Source organism: Camponotus floridanus, unplaced genomic scaffold, assembly GCF_003227725.1.
Source record: "Camponotus floridanus strain SB8 unplaced genomic scaffold, Cflo_v7.5 scaffold8, whole genome shotgun sequence".
NCBI lineage: Eukaryota > Metazoa > Arthropoda > Insecta > Hymenoptera > Formicidae > Camponotus > Camponotus floridanus.
The window spans coordinates 2,444,887-2,459,232 of record NW_020229849.1 but is presented as its reverse complement, the minus strand read 5'-3'; the positions used below and the strand labels follow the sequence as shown (position 1 = coordinate 2,459,232).

Genomic DNA, 14,346 nt, shown 5'->3' with positions numbered 1-14,346 from the left:
GCTCGTTCATTAATATTTTCTGACCTGGACCGAATCGAGTCTCGGTGGAACTCGAGAAGCCATGCCGAGCGAAGGGCTACGATCGCCCTCGTCGAGTCGCAAGCACCAGGGGGAGAGGAGCAGCGACTTGGAGACGACGGCGGCGACGCTCGGCGACTTCGTCGCTGACGCGACCAGTACGCCGGCCAATTGCGAGCGCGCGAGAACGTCGTTCTCGGGCTCTCGTAGTAGACGAGCGGCACGAATAGAAGAGAGCGAGGGAGCGGGCACGAATGCGGCGAGTTGCCACCGCCGTCGTCGTGATCGCGGAGAGGAGGTAGGTGGCCCGTTGCGCTCGGTCGTGGAACTCTCGACCCCGATACCGCGTCGTGGTCGATGCACGTTCCCCGCGTCTTCCTCTTCGTCGTCGCTGTGAGAGGGGGAGGGAGAAAGAGAGAGAGAGAGAGAGAGAGAGAGGGGCACTCTCGAGAGCTCGACGAGGACGTCGATCGAGTGGAACGCCGGGCGTCGCGTCCTTTTTCGTCATCTCCTCGGGAGAGAGCAAGCTTCGCTTCCCTTATTCCTCGAAGGGATCAAAATCCTCGGTCGAGAGAACTCGAGGAAAACGCTCGTGTTGTGTAACGTCGGCAGGCGCGACCTTTGCTGACCTCCCTCGCTACCTGACGAGAACGAGCACGACGTTGGAGGGAGTCCCGCGAGACCAAACGACCGCTGACCGATCGGCCCGATCAGTCTGCATCCGCTGGATAGCGTGGGAGGAACTCGAGGACGAGCAGGGGCGGGAAGGAAAGGAATCGCCGGGTGAAAAAGTGGAAGCGCATCGCGTTTCTCGCTCTCTTGATCCGCGAATCTGTTCGCAGTGTGTCCCGTGCAGTGTTGAAGACACGAGGGGATCCTGGATCGCCTTGGACCGCGAGAGAAAAGTCGTACCGTTTACTATCGCATTCGTTTGCGTGGCGTTCGCGAAGGTCGCGCGATAATGGGATTCGTCAATCTTGGAGTGTAAACACGATATTGCGAGCGTACACACTCGGAGCCGTATTATCAGCTGCGAGTTATGAACTTTATACTTGTCGAACTCGTCTTCCGCTCGCCATTCGTGCGACGCCAGTGCAATTTCATTAGTAACGATCTAATAATAATAGTGCACGAGACCATGCGACGCGAGAATATCGCTCCCGCGGAACGTTTCGAGGAGGATCAAAATTGCCGCGAATTATTATTTTGAAGGGGAAGAGAAAGGAAAATAAATAAACAGCTGTTTGGTGAAACCTGCGATGAGATCGCCAAGTGACTGGAACATCAAGTGTCTGCCTTGCGGATTCTAAAGTGAATCGAAACTGCTTTCTAATGCACTATTCCGGAGCAGTACGCCGGCGCACCGCTCGATATATTTATATGCCCACGTGTGTTAGAAGAGAGTCGTTGACTTACCGGATCTTGAAGAAATTGCACAGCGCTGCAAGACCGCGTCCGGCCCCTTGGATAATTACTCTCTTATCAAATTTCAACCCGCGAAAATCCATCGAATCGGTGAGAAAATGATATAAATAATATCAAAAATATTGCAAATGAGAGAATGATATAAATAATATCAAAAATAATGCAAATGAGAAAATGATATAAATAATACAAAAAAATAATGCAAATTATGTACAATTTATTAAATTATGTACATTTTTTTTTTATTTTTTTTTAAATAATCCATCTCTGGAAAGCTATCTTTCTGTCTCGTCCAAGATCGCATGATGCGAGAAATGACAATTGTCACGAAAATCTAGATCGCCTAGAATTGCATCTCTCCTCCGTTCATTCACCGGCGCGACGACTTAATTTTTCCGTTTCACGTGCTTGCGCAGGATTTCAAGCGAGTGCCGCCCACCGGACAGTCTCGCTTTCTCCCTTCGCTTTCGCTATCGTTATACCGTGAAAACGGCAAGGAAAGCTAGTTACTGCTCGCTGGATGACTAGATTGTAAGAGGTAGAACGCGGAAAAATACACATATTTTAATAAAAGGAGCTCTCCGATCGCGAAATAAAAATTATTCGCGCGTGTTACATCTCATGCACTGAGAAAAAAATATGGTTGCATTAATTAGAATTCTAGATTCAACCATTATGTCTGTTGGAAAATGGACGAACCAGAATTCTTGTAGGAATTACCAGATGAATCCGATTAATTTCTTCCTGTTAAATTTACTAAATTTTCTGGTTAATAATATTAAACTCGCCAGCATCAAGTCGTCTAAAATTTTTTCCATCTAATCTCAAAAGTCTGTTTAATATTCTGAATTCGAACAAGATTATTGGATAAATTCAATCTAGATTATTGAATAAATTATTTTAAATTCAGTTTGTTAGAAATTAAACTGATAAACAGTGCACTGAGAAAAAAATCTGGTTGCATTAATTAGAATTCTGGTAGATTCAACCAGTATGTCTGTTGGAAAATGGACGAACCAGAATTCTTGTAGGAATTAGCAGAAGAATCTGATTAATTTCTTCCTGTTAAATTTACTAAATTTTCTGGTTAATAATATTAAACTCGCCAGCATCAAGTTGTCTAAAATTTTTTCCATCTAATCTCAAAAGTCTGTTTAATATTCTGAATTCCAACAAGATTATTGGATAAATTCAATCCAGATTATTGAATAAATTATTATTTTAAATTCAGTTTGTTAGAAATTAAACTGATAAACAGTGATGCAAGAAGAGGATGCAGCTCAAACATACACAAACAGAAAGCTAGCGTTCTCTTTCTGGCACTACTGCTCGTAAGAGAAAAAAATATACTTTGGATTTAATGTTAATACTAGTTCTTTATACATTTCATAAATATTGAATACGAGTTAAGTTAAAAGTGGCAAGCAAAGAAATTAATGTAACAAGAAATTTTATAGATCCAACCAGAAAATACTAACCAAATCCTTACAGTAAAATCTATTAAACGTTCTAGTTATAAAAAAATCGAGTCTTATCACGATAACTAGAAATTCTTGTTTGATTGAACCAAAATGCCTTCAATCATATACGTCTTGTCGGTAGAATCAAACGATTTTTCTCAGTGTGTGCACGTGTATGTTTATGTGTGTCTGTTAGTTACCATTGTCATCCGCGAAGAATCGATGCATCTTGACTATCGCGTCTCGTGATGGATGAATCAGTCTCGATAATCGATGATATCCTCCCTTTCGCGAAGAATTCTTTCATCTGCAATTTGCAAACGATAAGCGAGCGTGTAAAAAGTTGCTCCTACGTACGCCTGTTGACGTCGACGACAATTTAATTCACTTACGAAACTGTGGTGGATCTCCATAGTCATCACCGGAGAGATCGCTGGGAATGTTCGACGTGGTTATTGAGTTTCTGCGGGTACATTCGAAGGGCTTCCTGTGTTTCCGAACCCTTGGCGAGCACCACAATAAAACGTGGTGGCTCAAAAATCTGTCCGATCGAAACTATCCATTGAAAAAATTCGAAAAACCATTGAGTTATGCGGGTGTGAAATTATTGAAATTCCTTCTCGCGATTGTCAAATACTTGCCTCTTTCCTTTCTTTTTTTCCTTCGTTTTCGACGGAGACATCAGTGTCGTTGTACTTTGACATTACATGTCACTTCCCTGTACATTTATAAAGCATTTATGGATCGCGACATGTTTCACGAAGCATATTAACGCGCCACCCGAATAAACGTTTCCTGATTATGCATACTATACTGAATTAATTTAGCCGTGTGCAACCTGTCATCGTGAAAAAGAAAAGAAATGAAAGCTTTTTCAGAAGCTCACAATTCCGGTAAAAAAATCTCTTTCGATATCCAATCAATTGAAATAAATGACAAAGAATATACAATTTATTTAGTCATCTTTTTTAATGATGCTAATAAAAATTAAACTTATCTTTCTTGAAACTTGTCTCTCGTCGGATCGTTGAATTATTTTGTACGATTAATATTTAATTTACTTTCAGTCTCTTCTTTGCATTCATTCATTATATGTGCGTTATTTTGTTTTCCCCTTGTGCAATTAATTTTAATGACTAACATATCAACAGATAGTTGGCGACAAGAAGGGCCCGTCCTAGAAACGCGAACGCTCATATCTAATCGAGACGACGTTTCCCAACGCGATTCGGGCTCTCGCAAGCAAGGAAGAGTGCTTTTCAGAATTGGTACCGCGAAACCTATATCCGCGTCTATAAAGCGCAGTGAACGCGAGCAACGAACGGGTGCAACGAACTCGGCTCCGCATCTTTTCCTTTCTCTCTCACGCTTTCTCTCCCTCTCTCCCTTCAACTCACCCCTTCTCCACCAATTGGCATCATCCCATCCCTCCTCCCGATCTTCGCCTCCTCTTCCTTCTCTTCTCTGGCCATCTCACTCTCGACGTCTCCTATCAAACGCGGCGCACGCGGATTAAGGTCCATTTTCGCGCGATCGCAGCTCGCGATCCACCGACGAATGTGACGCAACGTCAAAAGTCTACCGACGTCACGATGTCAAGGGAGTCTGTCGCGATAGCGTCAACAATACGTGGCATGACAATAGTCGTCGCGTTTTAAGGACCCAGTTTATTCTAGCAGCATGAACATTGTTGAATTTTAAAAATTAAAAAAATTTTTTTATTTATAGACATTTTTAAAATTCATTTATTAAGTATTTATTTAGGTCATTTACATAACATTAGTATTTTGAAATCTTGGATACTTGGTTTTTCTGTTCAATACAAAATAATCGTCGCGTTTAAGGACTTAGTTTATTCTAGCAGCATGAACATTGTTGAATTTTTAAAATTTAAAAAATTTTTTTATTTATAGACATTTTTAAAATTCATTTATTAAGTATTTATTTAGGTCATTTACATAACATTAGTATTTTGAAATCTTGGATACTTGGTTTTTCTGTTCAATACAAAATAATCGTCGCGTTTAAGGACTTAGTTTATTCTAGCAGCATGAACATTGTTGAATTTTTAAAATTTAAAAAATTTTTTTATTTATAGACATTTTTAAAATTCATTTATTAAGTATTTATTTAGGTCATTTACGTAACATTAGTATTTTGAAATCTTGGATACTTGGTTTTTCTGTTCAATACAAAATAGTCGTCGCGTTTAAAGACTTAGTTTATTCTAGCAGCATGAACATTGTTGAATTTAAAAAATTAAAAAAATTTTTTATTTATAGACATTTTTAAAATTCATCTATTAAATATTTATTTAGCATTTACATTAGTATTTTGAAATTTTGGATACTTGGTTTTTTTGTTCAATACAAGCTTCTGTGCGTAACTGTTCAAAAATGTATGAAATTAAAAAACTCAATCTAGTTTTATTCTGTAGAATATCTTTGGAGCGCGTTTCTGAATCTAATTTAAACATTAATAAAAATGTATATAAAAAGCTTAAAAAATGAGTTCAAAAATATTTTTAAAAAATCATAAAAATTATTTATGAGCTATTAAGGTAAACTGAGCTCTCAATAATCGTCAGATTGATGTGCCTCGTGAATGGCCGCATTAAATGCATCAACCCATCTTACAATATCGATTTAGTAATGAAAGACGTACTTACCTATAAACATTTTGTAAATTCGATCCTTCTGTCTCCAACTCCAACGATTGAATTACAAGCGATTCTCTTCAAAACAGAGCTTTTTACAAGTGAAAAATCGAATGCATCAACGCATCTTAGAATATCGATTTAGTAATGACAGTCATGCTTATCTATAAACATTTCATAAATTCGATCCTTCCGTCTCCAACTCCGATTAAATTACAAGCGATTACTCTTCAAAACAGACAAGTTTTCGCAAGCGAAAAATCGATATCGTTTCAGGGAAAAGAAGTTCCGTAAAAATACCTTGTATATATGATTAAATAAATGTGTCGGGTCGAGGGTAGAAAAAATCTCGGTTGACCGTCATTAGCTTCCTTGCTTGGAAACGCAAAATGAGAAAGAGAAAAGGGATTGTAGAAAATCCCATGATCCAATTTAACATCGAATTACGAATAGAGATATTAGATTTCATTAGGGCTGGAAATTTCACGCAACGAAATGATTAAACTATGATAAATGACTGTCGTTTTTTAATGAGCAGAATTCGCGGAAAGTCGCCTTCTCGTTTCCGTCCCGTCAAACGTAACGTTGCTTTACGAGCGTTTAATCGGGACACCGATGGGGCGCCGGTTAAATCGCGCGACGTCGTCTAATTATAACGCTAATCAGGTCGTGATATGAAGATTTTATTTAGATTCGCTGCGATATATGAGGACACGGCGCGAATTAATGAGCGCGACGCGATGCTACGGGGACCGTTTTACCGGCGTCGCGTCCTTGGGATCCCCGGCGAACGATTATTTTCTAGGCAAGGTCGATTGAAACTCTCTACTAGCTGCGCTTATCGGTTTATCAATGTCATCGTTTCTCTCGAACGGATGTTTTGCGGCGTCGACCTTCCGTAAACGCGCATGTCGCGTGCTGTGCGTGGTTTTCCTCGAATGAAGTAAAGCTAGGTTGAATCTCGATGATAGGAAAAGAATTTCTTTCATCTTTAATGTGCACAATTTTTTATCACAAATTTTTTACACAATTTTTTATCGCAAATTTTGCCAAAGACACGTTCAATGAACGTCACATTAATTCGGATTCTGTCTGATCTAAAAAGTGTGCAATAATTATAAGGCGCTTATTAGTTAATGCATTCGGAGTCGTTAATAATTAATAAATAAAATGTCGTATTTTTTTGTACAACATTTGTTATTTGCACTGCAAGTATTATATCTCATATTCCTATCTATAAGGATTTTTTAAATTAAAATTAGCTTGAAATTTGTTGTACTTTATAATATTGCTATGAAGTGTACACTGAGAAAAAAATCTGATTGCATTAATTAGAATTCTGGTAGATTGAATCAGTATGTCTGTTGAAAAATGGACGAACCAGAATTCTTGTAGGAATTACCAGATGAATCTGATTAATTTCTTCTTTGTTAAATTTACCAAATTTTCTGGTTAATAATACTAAACTCACCAGCAGCAAGTCGTCTAAAATTTTTTCCATTTAATTTCAAAAGACTATTTAATTCTGAATTCCAACAAGATTATTGGATAAATTCAATCCAGATTATTGAATAAATTATTTTAAATTTAGTTTGTTAGAAGTTAAACTGATAAACAGTGATGCAAGAAGAGGATGCAGCTCAAACACACACATCAGAGAGCTAGCGTCCTCTTTCTGGCACTACTGCTCGTAAGAGAAAAAAATATACTTTATTAACGTTAATACTAGTTCTTTATATACATTTCTTGGCAAATATTGAATACGAGTTAAGTTAAGAGTAGCAAGCAAAGAAATTAATGTAACAAGAAATTTTATAGATTCAACCAGAAAATACTAATCAAATTCTTATAGTAAAATGTATTAAACGTTCTATTAAAAAAAAGTTAAACTATAAAAAATCGAATCTTATCATGATAACTAGAAATTCTTGTTTAATTTAACCAAAATGCCTTCAATCATATACGTCTTGTCGGTACAATCAAACAATTTTTCTCAGTGTATATTTTGCAATAAAAAATTTCGTACATGTGCAGCCAGGAAGCAGTTTCTTTGGTGATTAAATATTAATCACATATCGATCTTTTTGATCAGAAAATAAAAATATATTTTCACAAATTTTACTATACATGTGTCTATTATAATATACATTATTCCATACATATTTACAAGTTGTCCCGCATTTATATAAATTTTATATAATTGAAATTATTTATCTACTAAACAAGAATAATCACGATTAATTTTAGATTAATTATCAAAGTGAAATATCAAGTCCACACAGAGAAAAATATCATTCTACTGCCAAGAAAAATGGTTACTCAGTTTATTTTTCTTTTTTTAAGTAATAGTTTTTTTCAACAAAGAATATATTCTTGATAATAGTCTTAAAATATACTCGTCACAAGTGTTAGAAAATCTCATTATCATGTACTGAAAAGAAAAATTTATTTTCTCTTCAAGAATATTGTAAAGTTGTATCAAAGAAAAATCAAACTTACTTTACGTCAACTCCTGTAGTAAGCAAACCAAATTTTTGTTTTAATTTAATATTCTTGACTAAAATACTGCACTTACTAAAATTCAGAATATATTCAATTAAATTTAATGCTTGTGATGAACTTGTGATATGTTTGCGGATATACAAACTTATGATATACTTAAAATAAATAATATTTACTAAAAATAAATAATATTTACTAACTTATGATATACTTAAAATAAATAATATTTAATATTTACTATTTGAATACAGTATACATTTTTCTCTGTACACCTGTTGAAGCATGAGTCTTATTTGTCGAAATTAATCGACAAATATTATGATTGCAGTTTGAACAGGATGCACGCGATGGAGGGCGCGACCGAAGGCAGGCGAAGGCAAGTGGACACCGCGGAGGACGATAAAACAGCCAAGTCGTCGTCGTCATCGGAGATACCCCAGAGTCAACAGAACGGCGCCGCTCTTCCGGAAGAGACGGCCGCGGCGCCGACAGCGACTGTAAGTCGCGTTCGCACCAAGAGGAAGACGGAATCGCCCGACACCGAGACGCCGGATACCAAGAACAGGCAGTTGCTCGCGGATGTGTCGCAGAAGGTGGCTGCTGCGAGCGGCAGCAATGTTACGCAACATCACTCCAAGGTTGCGTCCGAATCTGTCGATAATAAGAAACGGAAATCCACCAATGGACAGCTGTCGGTGAATCCTAGGAAAAAATTCTGCAATGAGGACGAACGAGAAGAGTACATTTCGCAAATTATCGGCACCGACAACGAGACAGTCGACGTACTTATGGAGAAGGCTGATCGGTTACGGGCTGATATCGTGGTGAATATCTCTTAAAGTTGGGATTTCTTATCGAAACTATTGTTACTCTCTCACCTTTTTTATTTTCTAACATTTGTAACGATCTTTATACGCAGGCTCTCGAGAATTTAGCGCATGTCAAGGAAATGGAATGGAACGAGATTCTGAGGAAGAGGAAGCTGAAGGAGGAGGCATATGCGAGGCTCGAAAGAAAGATACAGATGACAGCTTTCATGGAGAACGACGGCCAGCTACCTGATCCTTTACCACTTGCCTCATCGTCCCTAGGTCCCGCCGAATGGGACAATAGCGACAATGCGATCTCCATGTCGGGAGAGAAATCGTTCGAGTCTAAGGAAGATCTTACCGGAGAAGCTTCGGACTTGTTGAAAAGGGAAAAGGATGCGAAGGTTAGCCCCCAGCAACGGGTAGTCCCTTCAAAAACCAATGGAGAAAGTAATCGTAAACGAAACCTGGCGTCGAGTCCAGAAAGTCGGCAAATCGGAGAAGGTCGTCAAGGTGCGATAGTGGATGTCAGATCTATTATCGCCGATCACAGGCTTAAGCATCCAGAAACCGTACCAAGGAGGTAATTAATTACGATCGAATAAGCAAGAGACTTTATAGAAAAAGAGAGTGAGAGAGAGAGAGAGACAGAGAGAAGAAAGAGAGAGAAAGGAGTGTGTGTGTGTGTGAGAGAGAGGGGGGGTGAGAGGGGGGAGTGGGATGAGGAGAGAGTGAGAATGGAGGGAGGGGAAGAAAGAGGAGAGAAAGAAAGAGAGAACTGACTTTTTCTATAATATCAAATCAGTATGCAATATCGAGTTGTATGTAATTTCTATAAACATGCAAGAAATAAATTTTTTTTCTTTTTTCTTCTTCTTTAAACTCCAAAAGTCTGTTGCCATCTGTTTTAGACACTTATCAACATTTGTGATTATAAAACCTGTCTTGAAAGAGATGATCCTAATAGAACTTCTCTTTAATTATAATTATGATTTATTTTTATTGTATGATCAAATCTTGAAAGATTTTGCTTTTTTTGAGCCTTCGAGTCACCTTTTCTCTCATCAATCCTGATGCTAAATCATTTGAGTGTTGCTCAAGTTTATTACTGTAATTTATGCTATATTATTCGATCTCTTCTTTGATAGTCTTAATGTTAAGATCTCTGTATAGAATCAAGTTAGTGACATACCATGGTGCACCGGTAATGATTCGGAATATCTTCGATTCTTTGTAGAATTTCAATATTTGAATGCGAGATCGTGTCTTATAGTTGGATACCATAGGTCCAGATTGGTCCAGGTTTTAGAGGTATTTGGTGTGAATTTAGAGATGACCTCGTCCTGTTTTATAAAGAATGACCTTATACAATAGACTAGACTCCCTCCTTTGTGCCTTCCTTGTCGAATGCTTGTGAGATATCCAAAAATACTGCAGTATTATTTTGTATTTATTTCCATGTTTATCTGCCAGACGATTCTGTATATCTGATCCGTTCTTGCTTTGGACGGAAACCGAATTTGTGGTTTGGACTTAGTTTCTGTTCCTCTATTAAGGGCATTGGTCTTTTAAACAAGAGCGTTTCAAAGATGTTTGATGGAATTGGAAGAACAGGCTTATGGAGCGATATAATTTAACGTCGTCTGATGGCTTATCAAGTTTTTAGATCATAATAATCTAGTCTACTTTCCACTGAAGCGGGACATGTCCAATTCTCAAGGCGTTGTATAATTGAACAAGATAGTGTATTCCTTCTTCTGGTAGCTCCTTCAGAATCGTCTATTCCGGGTCTATATAATTTTAATTTATTTAAATCTTCATATATTGGCTTGATAGCTCTCAAAACATCAGGACTAAAGCTTTATAATCTTTATAGTCGTGTTTAAATGAAGTTAAACATTCTGGCGTTTTATGAAACATACACTTATAACTCCGTCAATTTGCATCCGATTAACTTGAAACTTTTAGGAAATATTTGATATGATATACTTCAAGGAAATGTAAAAACATAAAAGTCAGTTTTTTTTTATTTTTATGACAAAGCATAATATAATTTTAATTATACAGAGGACGAAGAATGAGGAATTCGGTGAATGTCGGACTCGGAGCTGGCGGCGCTATGGTCGAAACAGGACACAATACCGACTCGAGACCATCTAGTACGGAATCGTGCAAAAGCAACCCGAGCACGAACGATTCCATGAACTATAAAGACATATTAGTGCAATTTGCCAAGATGAGCCAACAAGGTAATGTCCATTTTCTCGAATTTTCAACTTATTTCTGAATTTATTTCATAAATTGCGAATTATATTTAATTCGCAACAATTCACCGATTGTAATTAGATTTATTACGTTACGATAGTCACGTTTGAATATCGTGTTTAGGTGAAGGTACTTCAGCCAAAGTACCGCAGAATTATCCGGATGTGACGCTTCATCCTGTAGCGGTACCCTCGTCCGCGTCTCAGAACACCGCGTCTCAACCGACTGGTTCGTTACTTCATGGGATTCTAACAAAAGCGCAATCGCCAAGATCTACCACTTTTTCACCTACTTTAGCGAGATTACTCACCGCGCCTGAAAGAGAAAGGAATCCGGCGGCAGCGGCAGCGGCAGCGGTGGCGTCTATGTCGCAGCAGAGCGCCACAAACCAACACCTTTTGCAGACGTACCAAGGCTCTAATCTGGTTTCTATAAACGATATCCTGTCTTCTTCCAAGGTTCTTTGCTTTTTTTATTCTCTACAATTACTTAATCTTTTCTTTTACCATTTAAATCATCTTATAAAAGTCTGAAATTTCTTTTAAACATTATAACATTTCTCGTATATTCAAATGTGTTATAACTAAATTTTTATATAGTTTACAATTAGTACAGAAATAACAAACAGCAGTATTATATTAAATAAATAGTATAAGTTTAATGGAAAAATCTAGATTTCCGAAGAAATCCGGAGTTTACTGGGTGAGAATTTAGGCGAGAAATAGAAATTCATCTTTTGATAATACGAGATTTTTTCAGGCTCGCACAGAAATAACTATAACCCCCGTCGTCAACTCTTCTGCGCAATCTCATTCCAACGATTTAATTCAAGTGGTAAATAATCTCTTTTCGATTCATTTATATATACTTTTGTATATAAGTTCATATTCCAATTGTAAGATTGAATCTTCTAGGAAGACGTAGAGGAAGAAACAACGGTAATCGATGATAGGAAAGGAAGTTCCTCGAGCGGAAGGGAAGGTAAACAAATAGCAAAAGACAATCCACCTTCACCAAGCGCTCCACCAAAATGTCAAGGATGCATGATTCGTCCTGCACAATTTGTTTGCGCTGGATGCGGAAATCAATGGTATTGCAGTCGTACATGTCAGGTATAAACAGTTCCACTTACACATGTATTACACTTAGCAATTTGTATTTATGATTAATAATTACATCAATGATTTATAATATATGATATAATATATGGATGATTTTTAATATATTAGTATAATTTATAATATAATATCGAAATTATAGCTTGCCGCATGGGCAACGCATTCCGAATATTGTTCGGACTATCCGCTCGAGTCCGAAAACAGCAAGGTCAAGCCCAATGTTTAACGCCCGACGTCTCTGCGTACTCAGTGTGGCATCAGGCGAGAGATATTTGTATAATATGATTCTAGTCAAGAAAGGAAGCTTAAGGACATATTGAGCAAGATGCTTAAAGAAGAGAAAACGAGGAATTTGACGAAAGATCAATAATATTGATCTAATAAGGGAAAGGTTTTATTGAGACGAACGGACCTGTGTTGCCCTATTGAATAGAAAGAAGCATTTATTGGCGCTTTAGAGCCTTCCTCTCCCTCTCGAACAAAATTCTATATTCTCCTCTTTATAAAAGAAATTTGCGAAGTTTCCTGCACTTGTCAGAATTCTAGATTAAGAAAATTAACTTCTCTCGATGACCAAAATTGATGAAACTTTCGATGCCATGATTACGATTATTATATATAATTTTCTAATTTTCTTATACATGGATGTATGTATACATGCCTATACATACATATATATCCGCTAGTCGAAGATTTTGGTTTCTCGAAAAATAGATACAAAGGAGAATAATAATGCCGAGGCGTAAAGCACAATAGTAGGAGTATCACGATGCTGTACATAATTTTATACAATTTAACAGAGTTGTTCAGCGTCGAAATGTAGAATGTCGGTTAATCGCGTGCCATGCGTAAGATCAAGGGCGGATTGGGACTATAAATTAGTCCTGAAAAAGATATTGAGAAATATTTTCTCCAATTTTTTATTTAATACTCCCTTGTATCGAATAAAACGCCTGATTTTAGATGGGAATATGTTGAAATATATCGAAGTAAACATTGATTATGTTTATTAAGATAAAATATTTCCAGCATATATGTCAATTGTTTCAAATTTTACGTATGTTTAAATACATACATTTCTTTTTAAAATTTTACTTGGATATTTAAGTTATAGAAATCACTGTTTTCTTTTTTCTTACAATCATGAATTATATTTCGTTTTTCTATCTTTCTTTTATATCGTAGAAATGTAAAAATGATTGGACAGAATATTTATCCAAGAAATATTAAGCCTATAAAGTTATTACATTTGGCACTCATAATCAGAGCTCGGATCTCTGTGTCGTTTTTCCTATTTCAAGTGTATGCTAGCGGCCGAGTGCCGCGAAAAGCAGTACCAGTTATGCCGGTTTAATGATGATAGCAAAAAGGGCGATAGTGCCCTCTTTGCTACCTGTAGGGAAAATTCACCGAAATCCGAGCTTTATTCATAATATTATTTACATAGAAGCAATTGTGCATTTTGTAAGAAAATTACAACCACGCTTTTATTCGATACATTGAAAGAGTAAACATGAGGTATTTAATCTCTTTCTTTCCTTTTCTCTTTAAATTGATTCCTGATTTGAATTCTTAAAATCTACCTTTCTGAAAACTATTTCTATTTTACTCTGTCTAGTTATATTTCTTATCATCTATGATTTGTACAAAATATCGATTTTTGTACATGAAATGCAGGCTGCATAAGCACAAGTCACATCTGATATACATTCATCTCAAATGTAAAAAAACTATATAACATGCAATATTTTATATTATTTTGTTACCAACGCATACGTACATTTAGATTTAAGAAAACATTAGTTTTAGCGTACAAATAAGATTCTTTTTTTTTTTTATTTCGTTGGTGACATATTTGCATGTTTAAGTCTTTTTTTAAATTAATATGTTACCTTAAAACGACGATTATCCCTGATATAATCTGTAGCCCAAAGTTCCTACAGGTACATGCGACATTATGTATATGTATACATATATATATATACACAAATATATATACACATATATATATTTTTCCCAATTAAAAAGCGAACCAAAATAAAGTTTTTAAACGTATTCTCTGTATGTAGTTTTATTTTGTGTCATTTTTCCCG

At 36.8% G+C, this 14,346-nt stretch overlaps 1 protein-coding gene across 5 annotated transcripts in view; it reads left to right on the top strand.

Annotated features, from left to right (window-relative positions):
* LOC105255442 (putative leucine-rich repeat-containing protein DDB_G0290503) overlaps nt 1–13,301 on the top strand; it is a 41,514-nt gene extending 28,213 nt beyond the window's left edge. For 3 of the 5 annotated variants that reach the window (XM_025414437.1, XM_020028837.2, XM_020028838.2), the window contains exons 4-10: nt 8,390–8,885; nt 8,981–9,453; nt 10,938–11,119; nt 11,259–11,593; nt 11,895–11,969; nt 12,050–12,247; nt 12,396–13,301. In XM_025414437.1, the coding sequence (XP_025270222.1) occupies nt 8,390–8,885; nt 8,981–9,453; nt 10,938–11,119; nt 11,259–11,593; nt 11,895–11,969; nt 12,050–12,247; nt 12,396–12,479 (1,843 nt within the window). In that variant the 3' untranslated portion in view covers nt 12,480–13,301. The remainder of the gene's footprint in view (nt 1–8,389; nt 8,886–8,980; nt 9,454–10,937; nt 11,120–11,258; nt 11,594–11,894; nt 11,970–12,049; nt 12,248–12,395) is intronic. The other 2 variants (XM_020028839.2, XM_011264732.3) reach the window with 2 other exon arrangements.
* The last annotated feature ends 1,045 nt before the right edge of the window (nt 13,302–14,346 follow it).